The 22,336-nt window shown below is 39.3% G+C and overlaps 1 protein-coding gene across 7 annotated transcripts in view; it reads right to left on the reverse strand.

The window, feature by feature from the left end:
* Positions 1-222: 222 nt before the first annotated feature.
* The window catches only part of KIAA0319 (KIAA0319 ortholog), a 52,979-nt gene continuing 30,865 nt past the window's right edge, over positions 223-22,336 (reverse strand). For 3 of the 7 annotated variants that reach the window (XM_039712164.1, XM_039712166.1, XM_039712165.1), the window contains 17 exons: positions 22,100-22,198; positions 21,330-21,427; positions 20,862-20,949; positions 20,217-20,309; positions 19,469-19,601; positions 17,572-17,800; positions 15,139-15,262; positions 13,628-13,760; positions 12,550-12,698; positions 10,504-10,655; positions 9,309-9,447; positions 7,931-8,090; positions 6,500-6,642; positions 5,426-5,548; positions 4,339-4,429; positions 2,724-2,815; positions 223-1,876 (listed from right to left, as the gene is read on the reverse strand). In XM_039712164.1, the coding sequence (XP_039568098.1) occupies positions 1,698-1,876; positions 2,724-2,815; positions 4,339-4,429; positions 5,426-5,548; positions 6,500-6,642; positions 7,931-8,090; positions 9,309-9,447; positions 10,504-10,655; positions 12,550-12,698; positions 13,628-13,760; positions 15,139-15,262; positions 17,572-17,800; positions 19,469-19,601; positions 20,217-20,309; positions 20,862-20,949; positions 21,330-21,427; positions 22,100-22,198 (2,225 nt within the window). In that variant the 3' untranslated portion in view covers positions 223-1,697. Of the gene's footprint in view, positions 1,877-2,723; positions 2,816-4,338; positions 4,430-5,425; positions 5,549-6,499; positions 6,643-7,930; positions 8,091-9,308; positions 9,448-10,503; positions 10,656-12,549; positions 12,699-13,627; positions 13,761-15,138; positions 15,263-17,571; positions 17,801-19,468; positions 19,602-20,216; positions 20,310-20,861; positions 20,950-21,329; positions 21,428-22,099; positions 22,199-22,336 lie in introns of those variants that run through there. The other 4 variants (XM_039712167.1, XM_039712170.1, XM_039712168.1 and 1 more) reach the window with 4 other exon arrangements.

A 22,336-nucleotide genomic window follows, 5' to 3' on the forward strand; every position in this document is an offset into this window, starting at 1 on the left:
CATTAACAAGAGAAGCACAGAAGCCACAGTGTTCAACCCAGCTACTCTGTTTTGTCAGTCTTCAAAGAAAGGATGGAGAAAGCCCCAAAATCCTCAACTACATTATTCCTCATGATGGAAATGGGCTATGTACCCTCCCTGACCCTTCTAAACTGCTCCCCTAGATCTCTATACTGCTCCATCCTTTGATAATGTGCTCTCCACCACTGGATTGAAAAAAAAACAAAAAAACCAAACAAAACAAACCTCCAAAACATTAAAAAAAAAGAAACAAAAAAAACCTCTTCAAAAATGCTCCCAGAGGAATGCTTTCTCTATCGAAACACATCTTCCTCCATCTCAGCCCTAGACTTCAGTACATCCATAGAGTACCCCCAGGAAAAGCTGATGTCATGGCTAAACAGTAGCACTGATACAGATGCTCCCACAAGTGAGGCCTGTGTATAAAAGTCAAGTCTTCAGTTAGGGATTTCAAAAGCAGTACTAGGGAAATTATTTCAAAGCCTAACAAGCAGACTGTGAAAAAATTACCCAGACTGTGAACAAGAATGGCAAGGGTAGGTGTATTGCAGATCTGACAAAGACCAAAAAAGGATCTCTTTAGGCCAATACATCCAGTCACTCAGTAGCCAGAGAGGAAAAAGTCACACAATCTCACGTTCAAGCTAAAACATTGCTCAATACCCATTACCACGACAATGAAAGTACAATGACCTCCTGCTCCACACAGGGTACTTGCCCCAAACATTTCACTGCACAAGCACCCAGCACATCCTTTAACTGAGCACTTGATGCTGACAGATGAAAACTCACCTCAGCTGAGCATTCAGTCTTAAAAGATCCAGAGCTTCTCAAAGTGATCTAAAAAGGTTGTTTGGGATGCTCAAAATGCTTCTCAAGGTGTATCGCACCAAGTCCTTCCTGCTACAGTGTCCTGGATGGACATGGCAGAGCCAAAGCAATTGGATCATTACAGAAGCAACCTAAGGCTGGATTTCCCTGCAGACACCACACCTCCTATGTGAATACAGGGATGTTGCATCCTACAGGACACAGATATACTATGTTACATTACAGCTGATCCAGTGCAACTGCTCCAGTTGTTAACTTCCTCTGAAAACAAGAATGTTTTCACCCAGTGAACACTACCCTAGAAAAGGAAGTCCCAAAGTACAGATGGATAAAGACAGTGCACTAAAAATGCCCTTTGTGTTTCCATCCTAAACTAAAAATTAAGATGGAGCCTGTGGCCACATAATGCTCTCTGTAATTGTAAGGAACTTGATCTCTATTGGCTTTTGCTGTTGTAAACCACACCACTTCTCAAAGAGAGCATTAGGAGCACATATGAATCTGTATGCCATTGTTAGTTACCATAGTTGGTAGCAGAACAGCCCTGGCTAGTTTTGTAGCAGTGATATAGAAAAAAAGGCCTTTTGAAGTTCAAACATTCAGCACAGAACATGCAAGAAATAAGATGTGCTTTTTCTTGTTCCTATAATGGTGACAAGAGGAGTTAGCTGACCATCTAATTCTTTCTCCCTCCTTCTGCCTTCCCCTACCTGTGCTAAAAATTTACCCTTTAATCTGCAATTAGTTGATATTTTAGGAAGATTTTGGTTCTGGAAAAACAGAAGTGGGCCAGCATGTTTCAGATGTGTCACACCAGTGTGTTCTGTGCTTTTACCCTCATTCAGTTATCTGTCTTTGGAGCTGTAGTTGAAGGAAATTCCATTTCTGATGGACCCATTTATAAGTGTTCTAGAATTCTCTCTTTCAATCTTTTCTCTGCTGAAGATAGTGTCCTGATCACTGTCAAACTCTGACTCAGAGACCATCAGACTGGAGTTGTGTTCTGTACTTCTGTGTTTTATACCTGACAATAAAAAAGCAAAGCAAACTCATTAGAAAGGCTTGGATTTTTAGTAGCATACTACCATCTTCTCCCCTGCTGTGATATGAAAGGTTAGTGAAAACATTCTCTGAAGTGCAATGTAACAGCATACACCAAAAACTGACTTCTAAAGTATCATATACCATTTGAGATACTCTTATAACTTCATTTCAGGCCCATCAGTTTACGACTCTGAAATGTGAATATATGTATTTAAATTTAAATGTAGTTAAACAACTAGATTATCTTAGTACATACCCAATATATTTTTAATATCTTGAATCTGGAATCAGTCTGTCCACTCAATGACCTTATTAACATGAGTGGCAATGAAAGGTCATGATTTCTACAGAAACATTATCTCTGTCTTTCTAGGACAGCAAATTCTCAGAATAATTTTGTTTCCTTGGATTCCAACATTTCCCTTACTAAAAACTGAAAGTCAGGTAAATTAAAAGACATGTAAACTGCAGCTGAAATCTACTGATGTCTAACAGGGCACTGATGGGTCAGTAGGGAACTGCTGTGCAGCCACAAAACCAGCTCCAAATTAAAGCATGTACAGAGAAGGAAGGCTTATGTGGAGAAAACCTGTGGAGCAAGTGAATGTTCAGATTAAAATAAACTCTGAAGTTCAGAGCAGAGGCTGAGCCCAAGGCTTTATTAAAGAAATTAACCGATTCTCCCCAGCCACTTCACTGTCTGTTTGTCTCTGCCATTCCCAAATTTGTAGGCCTTCTTCCGGGCTCCTCCTGCCTACAGGTATCAATTCAGACACATTGGCTGCACGCTTGGTGGGTGAGCTCCCAGGCTGCCATACAACACGTACCATATTTGGGCCGTAGCTCCATTCTCTCCTGTTCATCTATGTTATCTAGGATGGTGTACTTTGTTTTCTTTCTTATCTTTGTCCTCTTCCTGCTAAAAATATAGCGACCAAAAATACATTAAATTCTCATGTACACATATAAATCCGCACCCCATCCTTTCTTTTCACATACATACCCCAAAATACAGAATGTCATTGTACTTTCTCATCTCCACTTAAAAATATTGCTAGTATTGCCTGAATAAGGCAGTTGTACAATATAGACAAGACAGTAGAACTAATTTTCATTGATATAAAAAGATGAAGAAAGCAAGACAGATTGATTTGCTTTCCTAAGCCACAGCTTGTTCAATTTCAGCATAGTAACTACAAACATGGTAGATGAATATTCATGTGCCCCCACAGTTCACAGTGGAGAAGCTACCTTACTCCTCAGCCAGCATTACAGCAACAGCTAGCCTTGGCCTCCCCTCCATGATCTTCTGTAGAATTCATCTGGCAACTCAAAGTTTTAAAGAACTCCAAATCTCCAGCCAAATCTTGAGTCTACACTGTCTTTTTCCTTCCAAGAGGCAAAGGGAATCTCTTGACATTCTGTCCTGTGCTGTAATTCCCTCCTCTTTTTCACATGGATCTGTATCAACCAGCCCACGCTGTCAGGCATAAGCCATATGAATACAAAGGACCAAAGCAGGTGAACTTACAAAAAAATCCCTCAAATAATCATCCAATACACACAAGCCTGTGAGGCTCCACTCCACACTGTGGGAGTGGAATGGGACACATTTTACTATTGAAGTTTTCTATTAACAGCGCTGTTCCTTCAACCATAAAAATAAAATTGGTATCACTCCTACACATCCTTTACATACTGCAAAGATACCCTAGAAAAAGATGAAAATCCAGAAAGATTTTGATAGCATTTTATTTTTGCTAACACCTGAACAAGCTATCTATTTGCTGAGCTGTTTGAGCTGCAGCAAAAACACTTGCTCTAGTGACAGAACTTGCAGGGGCTTGTCACTTGAAAAAGAATTTCTTATCAGCTCACAAGGAAAGACTGGAGTGGAGGCAGGGAGGGAAACAACATTCAGTAGTATGATGCTCCTGTTTAAGGAAAGAGAAAGCAAGAAGTCTGCATGACTGAGATCACTAGAGTATTCCTTGCCTGTAAGCCACGTGTAGCCTGGGCACTCACCCTTCTTGTCCAAAGGATAAAACAGATTGGGAGCAGATCCTTTCCGAGGCCCTAGAACATTCCTACATCAGTGACCTTCAGGGTGTGCCTTTTGTTTTTTTAGCATGGAGTACCTGCAGAACTCAGTAGGAGACTGAAGATCTGCAGTATACTCTCAGCACTTTAACATTGATTATCACTTAATATGAAGGATAATGCAACATTAACTTCTTGGTTTTCATAATGTAGAAGAGCATAGACACACAAATGGATACTCATTTCTTTGGAAAGAAGTGTGTGTCTACAGAATCAGCCACAGAAAGCTCCTCACATGTCCAAAATGAGCTCCGTGGTTTAGTGCTATGGACTGGACTAAAACATGGCAGTTGTGTGCAATTTTTGTGTATACCCCAGCAAAAAGAAACACAAATCATGTACCTTTTACAGCAGCAGATGCAGAACCAGGCAAACCCTACCATGACCACAATCAATATAAAAACAGATACAGTCACATAGAGTATACTCCACTCTGAAAAAAAAAAAACCACAACAGTGTCATATGAATAGAATGACAACAGGTCATATGAATATAATAATTTCTAATACAACTCTATTAAAATAACCAATCCTGAGGAATGGGGAGTGGCAACAAGAATGTGGGAAAATTCAGCACCAACATATTCTTAGATTACTTCCTAAAGATCTTTAAGCTTTAAGATTAGAAGTGCACATTAGCTGTACTATTAGATATTACATACTGTCAAATACCTTTTACAATCCCAAGATATCTGAATTCTATGTGAACTGATAGTCCTGCAAAGGGTCATGGTTATGACTGAGGTCATCACCTCAGTTATCATTCCCTAACTGAAATAAAAAGCTGTGCTCTAGGTCTGGCACTTTAGCAGTGCTTCAGAAGAGGAGCTGATTAGACATGGATCCTTCTAGCTGCACATTTATATTTATAAATCCAGGAAAACAGGAAAGGATACAGTGAGATGTGCAATCATTTGAACTCCAACATGTGTGTACTCACAGTTGTCAGTGTTATCAGGTTCTAAAGGTCAGTATTGGTCAGTCTGGAAGACTGATGTCTTCTTTGCTTAGATCAGATCATATTCTGGCACAGTCGCATCAACCACCCACTCAGAGAAATTGAAATTGCTGGCTCTTTTCCAGCTTTGCAACAGTCCTACTCAAAAGCTTTGCAATGCCCATGTTATTCAACAAACCCTCCAACTGCCCCCAAATTGTTGCAAAATCTCCCTCCCATTACCAAGTTTTTCAGATTATTTCATCAAATAGTGATTCTCTTCAAAATTTAGGCTACTACTGTCAAGATATCATTTCAAGAAATTATTCAAATATCTTTCTATAGAAAGGTATTGTTGGGCTGGAAAACACAGACTGTTTTAGTCTTCCTTCAGCATCCATCTCTTAAGTATTCCCCATTCTGAGAACAAATAATCGACAGACTCACATGACAAGTTGCTCTTGAAAGACATCCCACAACACCAAAACTCACCACAATTACTCTCTCCATCATTTAGATAACGATGAATCAAGTTTTCCATCCACAGCTGGTAGCAAATGCAGCGCTTTGTTATAGGGTCACAGTGCCCATGTCCAGAGCATTTCAAAAGACAGGCTAAGAACAGAACCAAACAAAGGGTCCATTGTGTAAATGGACAACTTGTCATACATCCTCTTATTGTTAGACTAGATTGGTGGCAAAGCATCTGGCTCACAACACTGTGATATATTTTGAAACTCCCTTTCCTTTGGGGTTATGTGTCAAATAGATCTACAGTCTAGCAGACTGCTGGCTGTGTAGAGAAAGAATGTAATCAGAGCATATTTATAACAGAACAATCAATCAGAAAATAAACACAGAATTTACTACACAATCAGTAACTATTTTATCACCAGAGCTTGCTTACTTTGTTTGTACTTGAATTGTTGTGTCCTGATTTTAAATTATGGAGAAGTTATGTCTGTAATACCTAAGGATCATAAAGGGTTGACACTACTAGTGAAGCTTAAAATAAGCTTAGAAGGTCAAACATCTTTTTGGGCAAAATAAAGAGTTCATTATAGGAAACCCCAGTGGCCTATGTATATTGCAAAGATTAGAAGACTAGGTGGTAACACAGCTATCACCCATTTTGCCTGATACAGGCAGACAAAAACAAGTTAGACTACAAGCTGAACACTAAAAGCACATTTACTGAACACTAAAAGCCCTGAAAGAAGTATAGACATGAAACATATCTACTTTATGGCTATATTAAGTTTTGCACATCTTCTAAGAAAAGGTATCTTTATCCTCATTCCACAGGCCTTCCTGATGCAGACCAGATTAAGATGTGCTTTTGCCTGCTGATACAGATGACATCTTTTAAGTGACTGACACCAGTCTACCTACCACAAATCATGAAGCATTTTAAGTATTGTCCTCAACATCATCTTTTGTAAAGCTACACCCACCAAGCCCAGACACCAGATGGCAGACAGAAAGACTTCATGCGGTGTTTCCAGGTGCTGTGTTAGCCAAATGTTGGAAAAGCTCTGAGATGGGCAAGCACAATCCAAAACATACCAGCCGTGTCAACTCGCAGGACTTTAAAAAGCAAGAAGTCAGCCTTCTGTTTCAAAAGCTGCACTTGCAGAGTCCGTGAGACATCTGATGCCTTGATCACCGTGGAAGGATGCCCGTTCTGCACGTAGAACACAACTGCGGTGCTGCAGAAAGAACAGCTAAGGTCAGGACTGCTGTCACAGACCGCTTTTGTCAGGCATTCAGCAATAAAGTATAAAGGCATACAGAGTTTAGTCTTTTTTGCTTCTGGAAAGCCAACATCACCACTGATAAAAGATTAGGGAACTCTGTGGAGCACTCAACTGATCTTCCTTCTGAGCTGGAGCTGCCAGCAGTTCTTGGGATTCTCAGTTTCACAGAAGACAGAAAATTCCCTCCATGGTCTTCCTGATTTTTGCTATAAGTATGGATACATTTGCTTTCTCCACTGTCATACAGAACCTGTTACAAAACACTCTAAAGCAATTTCACTAAATTTAGGAAACTGAATTTAATAGGAGAAAAAACTCAGAAGCAAGGGATCCAGAGAACTTCATGTGGAAGCCCTCCTGCCCTGTCATCCACAACTTTCAAGTTGGGTGGTGTTGATCGCACCCTGTATCAGACACTTCAGGGAACATTTTAATTTGAAAATCCGTGATTAAAAATATCATAGCTACAAATGGTAGACTTTCCAGACTGTGTTTTTAAATTTTAAGAAGCTCCCCAAAAGCTAAAAAACATAAAAATGGGTTTTAAATTACAAATTTATTGATAACAAGTAATTTAAAGCTAACTCATGCAAACAGGTTCTACCAATCATGCTGAGAAGTTTCTCAGGGTACACACAGCCATCTCTAGCATTCTACACCAAGTGGAGGGAGTATTTCTTCCTCATGGTAAAATACCACATTTAAGAGAATCCACTGTGGAGTTTTCTGTGCAAAAAATGGATTTTCATCACCTGTTATTTGGGAAAATGTTTATAAAATATTAAGGATATCAAAACCATAGAGAAGAAGTAGAAAAAAAAGGGGAAATAAAATAGGTTTGCTTAAACAGAGCTGGAACCTTATTTTGAAATACAATACATGCTTCACTGTGAGAAAGTCTCTTTATCTCACTCCATCCAACATTTGGAAAAAATAGCAGCACTGTATGGAACAAAGACACTGAAATTTATATGCATGCACTTTCTTTAAGTAAAAAGAAAAAAAATTGTACAGAAGAAATGGGATTTTTTTAAAAACAAAACACATAATTTCTAAGCCTCTACAGAGTTTACTTCATCAATTTTCTACCACAGAAGAAATTTACCTTTTTAAGTATATTCTCTTGAAAAGTATAGCATTTTTTGTCATCCTAAGAAAGATTATTTTGCAACTAATTATGAGCAGTGAGAGAGGCAAAGTAAATCACAAGTCTTTCTGGCACAGTAGGACATCTTTGTACCTTATATCTGAGTAGGCTTGTATCTTCTGAACTTTGATATCTGAATCCAAAACATTCAGCAGTACAGCCAACTGTCTCACCAGAGTGTCCTTCTGCTGCTCACTCAGCTGTCCCACTCCAACCTGCAGGATCAGCTCCACCAGACCACTCCTTCTGGGATCTGACAGAAGAAGAACATGCTATTCCTTCAGAGCCTGGCAAGAATTTCAGTACTAACATGCAGTACATGAAAGTATTTATAAACACTATAGTTTTCTGCATAAGACCCACATCTCTGATAAGCCAGCTCTTTTGTGTTCTTCGAGAAGTACTCAGCTTATTTTGTCATATGATCTATGAAACAAGCGTGGTGGGTCCTAAGATAGTAACCCATCCTATCAATAGAAATAAAGTACATTGGGGTGCACTTTCAGCATTTACACATTTCCGTACAGAAGAGCAACTTCTGCTTTCCTAAATGCTGCCATCTTAAAAGTCAGAGGTAAGCACTAGATGAGTCCAATTACCAAGTTACCTGCTAGTAATCTACTGCTGACAACTGAGGAAAAGGGAGCCAAAGATGGACCTGTATTTCAGCATGCAAGACAGTGAGCAAGTCTAAATGAGGATGGTAAATTTGAGAAATCAGGTATGTTTACCCTGCCTACCCTTGCAAACTGAGGTTTCTGTTATATGGTGCTTGAACTACTAGAGTGCCTTGCAAACAAAACAAACTTCACAGATATTTCATGAGAGTCATAATCCAATTACTTTGACTACATTCAACAGTAAACTGAGGAACAAAAATAAAATTGTTGCCCTGAAGCCAGATAAACAAGGTATCTCTGAAGCCAGATAAACAAGGTATCTCTGACAGACCCAAGATTTCAGACTCTTTTCTTGAGACTTCAACTTCCATCATTTAGCTATTTCACATGCATTTACAACCCCCTGAAACTCTTTGAGGAATTTTTTGGTCTTTCAGGATAAAAGAAGAAAAACAGACAAAGCCACACTTTCAACAATCAAACAGCAGCATTTGTGCTTAAATTCAGTGGTCAGCTCCCATCTCTTTCTATTGGCCAAACTAATTAACAACCAGAAAAAGAAACAAAAAACCTACAATTAATGAGAAACAACAAAAGCCTAAGGAAAATATTAACTAGTAAGTAAAATTTTTGTTAATTTATGGTCTTAACTGTAGCACCTGTAGTAGAATCCTTACATCACCTTTTAACACACTTAGGCCTAGTCACAGAAAAGTAAGAAGGCAGAAAGAGAGAGACCTGTTTGCTCTGTTTTAACTTGAGAGATTCTCATCAACACCTGAATAAATAAGTGAAGAGAAGAACAAAGATGTGGTATTCACAACATGTTGATGACCTTTTAATTGTCATACCAGGCCGCACTTCAACAGTTGCTGAATCAACATCTGAGTCTCCCTTAGCATCTGTGACTTTCAAGTGGAAAATATAGGTTCCTTCCACAAGATTAGTTAGCTGCAGTACTGCCTCGTGGTCTGAGCCATGGATCACATCCTGCAAAAACAAGGTCCAGAATAGTTACCCCTCAGAGAAAATTTCATTTGCAGGTTTCATTATCAAGTCAGCTATCTTGTATGATGCTGTGTGTTGTTGCTTTGACTTTTGGGACAAATGTGACCTACCCACAGTTTATAGCAGAGTAATAAAATTTAGAAGCGACAGTTAATCAAGATGTCTGCACACTATGAATATTTTCATTAAAACTACCCAAAGAGAGAACAGCTGGCAATCTGAAGAACTCATCTTCTTGAAAATCCAAGACAGTTACATTATTATTTCTCAATTTTATTCCGCTATCCTTAGTTTTGCTTCCTTAACTCCTAATTTCTTCTCCTTGGAGTTCATGCATTTTTAACTATCAACTCTGCCAGCTATATTTAAGTTAAACCTCGTCAATTCTTTACAGCCTCATGTGAATTGCTTCTATAAGTTTTTTTATGACTTTGCTACTTCTCCTCTCCCAGTACTTGCTGATTTACTGATCTTGCTTATCTTCATGAGGTCAAAGACCTGTCCACAAAACTCTTTGCAAAAGGGAAAAAAATTATCCCAGTTTTATTAGCTGACACCTAACTGAAGTTTATTCTCAGGTACTTCTGCTGTCTGCCCCACAGAGAGCAGAATCCCCTGCCCTAATGCCCCAGGTTAATCATCTGCCAGGGAAGATGCCTACACATGTAATGCCAATTTTTACCTTAAACTTTATCTCATATGCTACCAGGCAGGATTCCTTAATATTTATTGGTACTTGCTCTCTCAGATCCATCCTCCTTTGGAATATCTGGATTTCAGATTTTATTTTTTTCTCAAACACATTAGCTTCATACTATCGCCAATTACTCTGCATTGCTGCAGTCCTTAGTTACTATATTCTCTAGCTGTACTGAAAATATCACCAGCCTCTTGAACCACAGCATTACAGAGACCAGGAGAGACAAACCAGAAACAGGCACTATACCTGACAGCATCTTATGGGTCATATCTGCTCTCCCTGCTGCAGTTACGTGTATAACAAAAGCCAGATCACATTACAACCTTCATGAAACTTACCCCAGCTGCTGGGCTTTGACCATCCCGAATCCACAAATATGACACAATCCCCTGGTCATCAACAGACCCTGAGCCATCCAAGGTAACAGAGTTGTTTGGAAGCACTAGAACGTGCTTCCCACCAGCATGTGCCCGGGGTGGACTGTTGTTTTCTAGCCATAAAAATAGTGGAGAAGGATTTGATTTCAAAACATGTGACATGCCATTGCCAATACACCCACACTACAATTCTTTACCTGATGATTACAGACAATAACAACAGAACCTCATATCAAAGCTACAGGGAAAGGATGAGTGGGCATACAAAATCTGGCTCTGAGCATATTGCAGTTGAGGAGAAAGACCTTTTTCAAAAAGCATTGGGGGATATTCTATTTATAGTTTCACAATAACTTAACTACCAGATTTTGTCAGTCAAGCAAAAAGATTTTCTGCCTACTTAGAAACACAGCACAGCAGGAGATCACCATGCTGGGACCTTTTCATCCGGAAAATCACTTACCCAATAGAAGTTTGTGCATGGTCTTGTATCTTCAAAATGCCTGTATTTAGGCAAAATGCAATCAGGGAACTTAAGAGTAAGTCAAATTCCCAAACGTTTTTTGTTCACCACTAGCAGTGAAACTAAGGCATGCATTGGGTATATGGTGAAAAAAAAGCCAAAGAAAAATGAACATGCTCTCTTTTCAGAAACGAGACATCACTGATTTTTTTCAGAACACAACTAGTAAGCCAGGGCCCAAGGAAGCTGTGGGGCTGAATGAAATACGTCACTGTACACAAATAGTTGGACATAAATAATTCAACCTTGGGCAGACCTTAAGGGCGTTGTCTGTTAACAGCATAGGGTTGTGCCTCTTCTAAGTAAAATCAGTTGACTAAACTTGGTTATTGAAAAACTGTGTATTTTTAATATCAAACCCGTGCCTGTAGACGGAACAGAATGTGGCTACACTTCACAGCACAAACAAGACCATGGACACATTTGGGCAGAGCTGTTGCCACATACTTCTAACTGAACACTAACTGAAACTCTGAAACAGTTCAAGCAATGATGCACATGAGTAAAACAAAGTCCAGTTTCTTCTCCAAGATGCACATGGGTTACAGCAATGCCAATCCCAAGTATAAGTAGGGCAAAGACTGTATTGGGAGTAGACAGCATAATGCCTCTAAGCCTTGAAGAGAAGGACTTGGGGTGTTGATTGACAAGAAGCTCAGCATGACCCAGCAATGTGCACTTGCAGTCCAGAAAGCCAAGTGCATCCTGGGCTTGCTGAAGTCAACACAGTGAACAAGTGAAGTGTCCAAGGCCAGACTGGATAGGGCTTTGAACTACCTAGTCTAGTGGAAGGTGTCCTAGCCTATGGCAGGAGGTTTGGAACAAGATAATTTTCAAGGTCCCTCTAAACCCAAACCACTCTATGATACTGTGATTATCCTAAAGCCTCTTCTACAGCATGCATGTTGGGAAAAAAACCCCCACAAAATGTAAAATACCCCACACTACAGCAACTGTTTCTCTGTATAATTAAAAAAAAAACCAAAACCAAACCCAACCCAACCAAAAACAAACCCACCACAAGAACACACCACCAAAAAAAACCCAACAAAACAAAACAAACAACCCAGGGCTTTTAATATTAAATTTTTAAGTGGAACTTGGTTCACTGAGATGTCACTTCTTGGATGTTACTTTAAAATCCACAGTAAAACTGCTTTTCTGCTCAAAGCTTAATTTCAAAGATAAAATAAAAAGATATCTTCTTAATGATGTAGACCTACAATTGTCAAAAACTATTATTTTGGAGCATGTTTATTACAACTAATTTTGCATATGCTGAACATTGAAACAGCTTGCATCAAAGGAGATTAATTCTCCCAGTGACTCACAATACTACTTCACTACAAAAGAGCAGTTTTCTTAAACAAATTTGAAATACAACAACAAATATGTTACACTTCTGATTTTCTTCACATTCCATCAGTTACTGAATGAAGTATCCAGTTGTCCACTATGCCCTAAGAAGCAGCAGGCAGGCTTACCTTCCTTCACAGTGATGGAGAGCACAGATGCACTGCTCAAGCCCTGCTGGTCTTTCACAGTCAGCCTGAAGTGATAGGTACCAACCTGGAGACCAGTCACAGTTGCTATTGCCTTGTCAGAGTTTTCCATCTGTACAGAGCTTGGCCCACTGAAACAAAACATCTCACAAAAATAATTGTGTCTAGCCAGCCAAACTGTGAGTTCAGCAGTATTGCTCAGGCCTTTTGATTTTGTGTGTTATAGTTCTACTACTGCTGTAAGCACTGATGGCCAAAGAACTATTTGAGACATGAGTTTAGTTTAGAGAATTCATTAATGCCTTTTTTTCAAGACATTCAAAGCAGCCAAGCACACATCCCCACCTATCAGAAGAGTAGAAAACACCCCCCAGAAGTTCAACCTCACCATGGTTCTATTTCATGAGAGCATGAAAATAAAACTATAACTAATAGCTATTTCATGCAAATTATATTGCTCTAAGAGCCACTCACAACCCATACTGGCTGCCAGCAGACCTCTTCCTGTATCAGGTACAACAGCTGCATGAGCTAAAATACCTTGCCCTTTTATTAAGGATCATTTAGGTTTGCACATAAACATACAGTTATAAGCTCTTGTAAAATATTTTCAATTATCATTCAAGAGTGATTTAGTCACCCATTACTGGAAATTCAGGGCAAAGTGACCGACGCTTTACTGTTCAATAAACAAGTGACTAAGAATCCCTAGTTATAAGCACAAATGGAAAAACTTTGTATATTACAGGATGCAACCCAAGCCTGCTACTTGCTTTCTAACAGGAGACACAGAGGTTTCTGTAATTTTCTTTTAATTTTATAAAAGTAGGCCTCAAAATGAAACATTGCAAAACATAGGCAGAGACTATCTGAGCTTTTCAAGTTCAATTTAAAATTGCTCTTTCTTACACTATTACTTACCCAAGTGGGATTGTTCTGAAAACAATTTTCAAACATAATTCACCATTCATCATTCAACATGATTGGGTAAGAGGCTCTAGACTCAATCCTTTTCACTTTGTTCTCTATTTTACTGAGGATTAGTAAAATCTTTCGATACCTGATATTTTCCCAGTGATAGAAGACAATGCCTTGATCATCTTGGCTTTTGCTTCCATCCAGTGTAGTACTTTCTACTGGGAAGGTCAACTCCTTGTCAGGGCCAGCCACTGCTACTGGAGGACTGTTATTTTCTGCAAAGTTAATATTTAGTATATGACATTTTCAAGGCAATCACTGTCAAAGCTTGCCAATCAGATTTTACATAGGGCATTTTAATAAAATTTTGATATATTGGCTCAAAAGGTACAAACCACAAGTATGACATGCACAAGCCAGCAGGTCGGAGGTCTGCTCTGCTGCAAGCCAAATCCAACAGCAATTGGGATCCCAAATCCCACAGCAAGTCCTTCCCTTTTTCATAGTCCTATCTGAAGGCACAATCACACTACCAAAAATCTTACTGCATGCTCAATGCATTACATGAAATGTCACAAAACATGAGTGGTGGGGTATTCTCCTGGTTCTACCAGTCCACCCCTTTAAAAATCTCCCACACAAACACGATTCTTTGCCCTCAGAGAAGATACTGACCCCTTCTGTCTGCTGCTCAAGGCCACTAAGTTAATGCCAATTGAGAGCCTTTGAGAATTTAGTGAAGAAACATAACCTGTTATTCTGCTTTCAGCCTCTGCTTTTGTGACATGTTAAAACTGGCAACGCTACCATTTTCCTGTATATTCATTTACCCATAAGCCTGACTTCAGCAATAGCATCTAACTCCACACTATAACACATTCTAAAAGGCACCACCACACACCACACTTCCAATTGTTTCTGCAGTGAATGACTGCTGTAAAGTTGCCCCAGAAGGGTTCATCTACAAAAGGTGTATATTAAGCAGCAAGAGGAAGATAAAACATTTCCCCATGGTGGAATGTGAGGTCTGCGCAGGGGCAGAAAAGGGTTCTGTGGCTGTAAAAGGCAAACATACTGTGAAAAACAAAAGGCATTAAAAAATTCACATGAGGCCCAGATCATTTCGGCTTACTCATCATTTGTCTCCCAAACCTAAATAAACATGTGAAAGATGCAGTTTTCAAAAAGTCCTTGGTTGACACTTCTTCCTGGGAAACACAATGCAATTTCTTTAAGTGAAATCAAATCACACAAGGACTCTTGCAGGAGAATTACAAAACAATAAGAAAACTGAGCAAAACACTGATTGATACTCTGAGCAGCTTTTCAAAACAAACTCTGTAGGACAATAAATTCAAGAGCTACAATTTGGGTTTTAGAAGCAGATTCAAACAGACATATGTTGCCTTACATAACCAGGCTGGTGAAGCCCTCAGGATCACCACCTGGATTTTGTTTGATTCTGCATTTGACTCTACACTTAACTGCCTGCTTTGACAGAAAACAAAGGTGGACAAGTCCTTGATCCAGGGGTACCAGGCACTGGGGCTGCCATATCAGAGGTACAATGTGGGGAGAAGAGGTTTGAGAACAGTGCCAAGGCACCAGGCTGGGCCAGCCCTGAGGGAGCCAGACGTGCCTGCACTGACTTACCAGGCTGCACGATCAGTGTCACCTCGGCTGTGGAGCGCTGCCGCGCAGAGTCTGTCACAGTCAGCTGGAACGTGTAATCTCCTTCCTGCATTGCAGAGAGCTGCAGGTACGGCGTGCGCACTCCCTTCGCAGCATCAGCAAGGACAGAGCACGAGATTGAACAGAAATGGTTGTGGGTAATGAAAGGTCTTACAGAGAAAATGTAAGGAAAAAGAAATGCTCTAAGTCATAGTGTTTGAGAAAGGAGTTTATGCACCTTGCAGATAAAGAGGAGGCTTAAAACTTGGTGCACAGACAGAAGTAATGTGTTCACAGTTCCAACTCTTCCTACCAACCCAGAGAAATATCTGTAGGCAATAAATCCTATTTTCTTCTGTTGGTATAACCACTGCATACACCACATCTCCACAACAATAATTCTGAAACACATGGAACCCTACCATTCTCAATTAGGAAATTAACACTGATGAAAATTCCTACAGCTTATTCCATTTCCTTAGGGTTATTTTAAAAGCAAATATAATGACATCCTTTAATACTTATAAAAACTGTTAAATGCAAAACCAAGCTTGACTTGAAGCCAGACAAATAGGGTTATGGAAAAAAAACCCAAAACATATTAAACAAGACAACTCTGTTCTGAGTTTACTCTTCCAGCAGCATTTGCTGATACCTATAGAAGTCATAAAATGACTGGGCCCAGCTATAGGTCCTTTTGCTAATAAAATGAACATTTGTGGCATCTCTCATGAGGAACACCAAATGATAATGCAAATAGGTTTGGTTTTCTTTTTCTCTTTTGGATAAAGATGACAATAAGAACAGAGACTTGATATACTATTAACTAATCAGCATAGGTACTTGTTACATTGCACAGTGGATATCATATAATACACCAGAGACCAATATCCTCGGGAGTGGTCGAAAGAAGGGCCATGAAAATGGGTCAGAGGGCTGGAGCACCTCTCCAAAAAAAGGCTGAGAAAGTTTGGGTTGTTCAGTCTGGAGAAAAGAAGGCTCTGGAGAAACCTCATTGCAGTCTTCCAGTACCTAAAGGGGGCTTATAAAAGGAGGGAGAGGGACTTTTTATACGGGCAGATAGTGACAAGACAAGAGGGAATAGTTTCAAAATGAAAGAGGGCAGACTTAGATTAGATATTAGAAGAAATTATTTACTCAGAAGGTGGTGAAGCACTGGCACAGGTTGTCCAGAGAAGTCACTGGAACTGTTTAAGGCCAAATTGGATGGGACCCTGAACAATCTGGTCTAGTGAGTGACATCCCTGCCCATGGCAAGGTATTGGAACAAGGTGATCTTCCATGCCCCTTCCAACCCAAAACATTCTATGATTTTGTGATCCTCAGCTTCAGGCACATTAAAAGGATTACTAGCTGGTTGAAAAGAAACTAACATGCATTTGTATTTCCGCATTAAATACCCAGTGAATCCATTGGATATCTCGAGCGGTCATTCCCTTCCTTCAGAAAGATGCTTTAAGATTGAACAGCTCTCAGAAACTACAATTTCAGTTTGCTCAGGTGCTCTTGGAAAGTTTTTGTCTTGGTGAATGATCAGAAAAAGTCATCATTCTGGAAGTCCTTCCATAATTTTTAATTTCCTCCACACTGTAGCCTTGCATTAATATTATTTCTTTCCTAAATAGATCTACAGTGATCTCTTTTCAGTTCTGAAGGTCTAAAGCATTTGCCAACATGGCAGAAATCAAGTCTCATAAAAAATGGCTCCTGAGTTTCAGCGGGATTCATTACATTAATTATCTCAACTGCCTACAGAGCTGTAAGAACCTCCAACTTAACAAATGCAAGTCCAATGAAAATGTTTATTAACTTCTCAGATTAAAAAAAAATCCAAAACAACAACAGAAACAGTCATGAAAATAAGAGAATAAATTCTGTAAGCCCTCACTGGAAACCCATATTTTAGTGAGGATAAACTCCATCATAAAGCATGGCTGCAAAAACACTGCCAAAAGGCCTTGTCATCTTTCACTCAGAAAATGAAGTTTCTATTTGAGTTCTACTCTCTCCAGGAGAAAGTGTTTCAAGAAAAGTCTGACTATCCTCACATTCTCCTATAACCAATTTTCAGCCTGCCCAGAGCCTCAAAAGATGGCAGTCTGTGAAACAGCTTCTAGGATTCAAGGACAGACAATGTGATCTTGAAGTCTTTCCAAACCACGAGGGAACAAGCAAGTTTGTTTGGCCCCAAATAATTAAAACAATATGTATGAAATGGAATTAAAAGTAGTATCTAAAATAAGAGCTGAATACATGTGAGAGAAAAACAAAAAGATAATAACATAACTCTAGGTATTTCAGTGCTTATGAGTAGTTACTTAGGTATGTGTTTCCTCATGTTAGAGGCAAAGATAAAAGAGCTTTTCAATCCTATGAAAGGAGAAATACACATACCTGCATTGCTACAACCTTGCCTTTGCTTTTGGGACTAAGTGACCACTCATAGCTGACAATTTCATGGTCATCACTGCTCTGGTTTCCATTCAGTGTGATGAAGTTCTGGGGCAAAGTGACTGCCTGATTTGGTCCTGCATTAGCAATAGGTGGGTAATCCACTGGCTTGTTGACAGTCAGAGATGCAATGGTGGAGTTGGCTGCTCCATCTGAATCAATCACTGTGAGTCTACAACAGGAAAAACAGTATCTGTTAAGATGAACTTCTGCCAACTTCTAAATTGAAATATTAATCTTTTTCTGGAACTTTTTCAAACACCACCTAAACAAAAGCCACTGGTTATATGATATTAATTTCTGCTTCAGACACATATCGCTCAACTAAGGCAGGAAAGAAATTCAGAAAACTTTACAAAGACAACTTTTAACCATTAACAAAAAAAAAAATAGCCTAGATATTCTGAATCCCTTTATCTGCAATCAATGGCAACTTCACAAACTCTTTTAGAAATGTTCTCAGTAAAAACCAGGGATTTTATTCATCACCTATAGTGAAACAGTACAGAGAAATACCTAAAACTACTCTGGATGTTCAGAAGCTTTGCTTATAGAACAGCAGCAGATCCTCACTTCTTATTTCTTTATGGCACATCATTACTAATTTTAATGGAGCTTAATATCAATGTCAAGTTACAAAAATAAAAATGTACAGGGTTTAACAAAACCTCAGACATTACTGCCTCTCAGAAGCACAAAATAATCTTAAAATGAGACTACTGCAGGCACTCCAAAGGTGACCAACTAATCTGTTATCCACCTCTGCTATGGAAACTGCATACAGCTGACCACATGGAAGGGAACCTGAGCAGGAAGAAAACTAGTGCTCATTACCTTAGACATGAGGGAACACGTACATTTTGCAATGGGCACACATCCATGTGTATAAAGGGCACTAGACTTTTTGTTCAGGTAAGTCAGCCTCCTTCAAAGGTGCAGAGATGCAACAACTGACTTCTTAATTCCCTAGGAATACACTTAAAAGCATTGCTTGTAAGCCAGACTCTGCCTTTTTTAACACAGAAAAAAAATCAACACTCAGCTACTGTCTGATACGGAACAATTCCAGTAAAAAATACAGAATTAAGAAGTTGTAAAACTTTTCGTGGAACTTATGTGAAGCACCATAGTTAATGTATATGTATGCTAGCTTCAACAATCTGCTGATGATAGATAATATATTTACTGATAGGCAACCCACTGACAGCCAAAGAACCCAAGCTGGGTCAATGGGAAGTCTGCCTCTGTACAGACTGTGCTTTAAGTTAAACAGTCCAGAAAAAGGACTGATTTTTACTAAAGCACCTTGAACCACAAACATTGCTTCCACTATCTGGGTAGCCCTCAGCTTCAACAATGCATAAATGGAGGAAACCAGTAGCAAGGAAAATGCTTTTACAAAGAACAGAATGACTCTTAGCAAAATCAGTGCATAACAATGTCTTGTGAGGACCAGTCTGCCAATATTATTCTGTCAGCCACCACCCTTGAGAGGATGACTTTCACAGCCTGACTCGTAGTTTCATTCATGGCACTAGTCAACTTCTAGGCTAGGAAAAAAAAAAATCAGTCTGTCACAGTTCTTATTGCTGGAAGTGGGGACATAATTAATTTATGACACCTTCCTTTCTGTAATTTTGAGTTATAAAGGATCACTGCAAGCATTTTTTGATAAAACCACTCCGTATGTTTCTTCACTGTGCAAAATGAAGAGTAACAGTATGCAGAAGAAAAATTAAGTTATTTTGTCTGAGGAGACACATGTGAGCACAGAAAAAAAAAAAAAGAAAATTTAGCTGATATCACAGATAAGCCCCCCAAAAAATAACCATGCAGGTACCTGAAGGTGTAGTTTCCAGGAACAAGGTTAGACAAGTGCAAGACAGGTGTGTCAGCAGATGCCTTCTGCTCTCGCAGGGGACCTTTAATTTCCTCCCAGTGGTAACTCACTATCTTCACATCATCTATGCTTTCTACATTCATTAAAGAAAAACACATCAGTTTCTTGTAGCAATTGCTGGAATGAATATTTAAGAAATTCATACGTTCATCCCTAACTGGTTTTCTACAATTGTCTCTACAAGTATAATTGAACAAATTTCATTAACCACAGAGTCATATCAAGTTACCTTTGGTATGATTTATCTAAACAATTCTTCACACACATGAATTAAAAAAAAAAATCAGTCTCAGACTCTACACATTCTGACTTGTCTGCACTCAGTGATTATGGATGTAGTTACAACACCTCATCACACCCCATCTCACAGCGCTCTCCTATGGCCCCAGCTGTACTGGCACAGAGGCTCTCTGTGCAGGACAGGAAGAAGCTGTAAGTGTAGCTGCTGTCTGGATGCAGCAGTCCCTGACACACTGCATCTCAATCTCCATGTGCAAGGTTGTGTTTCATAATTTTTTAATTTATTAAAATAATTTATAAGTGGACACATATTCCCAAAATAAATCAATATTCAGGGAACTTCTGAGAAGAGTGAGAATAAGAAATTTCACTTGCAAATGACAAACAATAATGTTGTAACTGTATATTAAAAATATAGGATATAAGCATAGGGTGGTCCAGTACATACGACTGCCATCAATGAAGGTAGAACTTGTAGGCAAGGAAACTTCTTGCACTTTGGGTGAAGCAACAGCAACAGGTGGCTGGTTAATTCTGACTGCTGTGAGAAAGATAGGGAGGGAAGAAAAAAAGGGGAAGAAAAAAATATTAGTGAAAGCCCAGGAAAAACTAATGTTAAGTCTACAGATCAATAGTCCCCAGTGATTAAATCTAGGACACACAGCTTTGCAGCATCTGCTGTCCTTTTTGGACAAGGCAAAGAAGAGGTTACTGATGAGCAGTGTGCTGACACAGCAATGTTCCACTGCAGTGCTCCTACGTGGTGTAATTGAGATCAGCGCTCTGCACTGTAACAAGCAGATAGAGCTGGATCAGCACATGATTGCTGTCCCTAGCTGGACAACAGGACCAGGAAAGGTGGCATGATGATATTTCAGGCTTTGCCTGAAGGGGAAAGACTAGAGAGGACTTAAAGTCAGTGAGCAGGACCCTTAGCTCTACTTTCTTAATACCCCTTATAGACACCAAGATATGAAACACATCAGCATGGGTGGACTGCCAGATGTCCTTGACAAACAGTAACTGAGAGACTGTTTGATAAGTACGCTGTACTTGTGAAGAAGAAATTTATTATATCAGTCAACTGATTTACCTGGTTTGACTGTGACATTTACAAAACCTTCACCAAAGGCATTTTCACCAGAAACTGTCACTTTGAAGGCATAAAGTCCCACTGATAACTGAAACAAATAGAGAACAAATAGGGTTACACATTGAATTATACAAAAGTATGCTTAAATCTGAGAATCATATCACAAAAGAGTAAATCTGGATGTCTGAATCCTCAAACTACTTTTATAAACAAATACATTAAAGCCCATTAGTCACTGCCTGGAAGGGGGGAATATGAAGCAAACACTGAGGAGTTTTTACTTTATCTTAGAAAATTATTATAGCACTCTAAGATACTGGCATAAATTTGATGACACAAACAAGTGAAGAGACTCAGGATGGCTTGAAGCCATTTGAACTCCTTGAATCAAGGTGCCCTTCCCCACAGGTTACAGTTCTGTGAAAGGACCACACAAACATACTGAGCCTGAGCTTACAGCTCACTTACATGAGAGAGCTTCAAAGTCTGGCTGTGCCTGCGCTCCATTTCCCCACTATAGTCAGCAGGGTGACTGATTAAGCTCCACTCATAGGTGTAGGCTGTTTCTAAGAGCAATAACACAGTGTAAGAACAATCAGTTTTGTGTTCAAGATAAGCCCAGAAAACAAAGAAATCAAGTTCACCACTCATCAGATGAAATGCTACAATATGAAATCATGACTGCTACTGCTTAAGCCTGTGAAATGAAGCAGTATGACCGCATATTAAACTCCCAGTGAGTTCCAACTTGGTAAAGCAGCAAGGATGTAATGGACTTCACAAATATCCGACTTCTTCACAAAAAACCAGCTTCATGTGAAGCCAACATAATTTACATAGGTACTTATGAAACATCTTATACTTGCTCCTGCAGTGCAGAAGGTGGCAGTTTAAGGTAAATGTTGCATTCAAAACCTATTTTCCCACCTTCCCTGAGCTTTACAGCAAGCTGCTAAAAACGAGGCGACAACATCTTTTGGTAGAAATTACAGGCTTTTTATTGAACCATCTGGCTAATGAGTTCAGGTTCTGAAAGGAAAAGCCACTTAAAAAACAATCCCTCTTTAAAATCCAACAGAGGAAGTCCTCTCTGCAGTTAGAGCCACAAAAGAGGCAGTATTAGAAATGAGAAAAATTGTTTTATCCCAAGTGGTGGATGTTCACATAACTCAGAACTTGTCTGCATTTACAAGACGGTAGTGTATGCATCTCCTTGTATACCAACGCATTCAACTCACCTGTAGATGGTGGTGGGACAGCAAAGGCATTCAGTTCAACTTCATTTTTGGGTAACATCACTTGTATGTTATCTCCAGCAGACACAGAAAGTTCTTTAACTGCATATAAGACAGGATGAATACATTGTTATAACAGATGGAACTGATATAAATTTACTAACTTCAAATATTATTTGCAACACATTAAGTAAAATTTGACAAGTACTCTACAGAGAACAGGTTTCAATAATTTAAAAA

Source organism: Passer montanus, unplaced genomic scaffold, assembly GCF_014805655.1.
Source record: "Passer montanus isolate IOZ18808 unplaced genomic scaffold, ASM1480565v1 scaffold26, whole genome shotgun sequence".
Taxonomy (NCBI): Eukaryota; Metazoa; Chordata; class Aves; order Passeriformes; family Passeridae; genus Passer; species Passer montanus.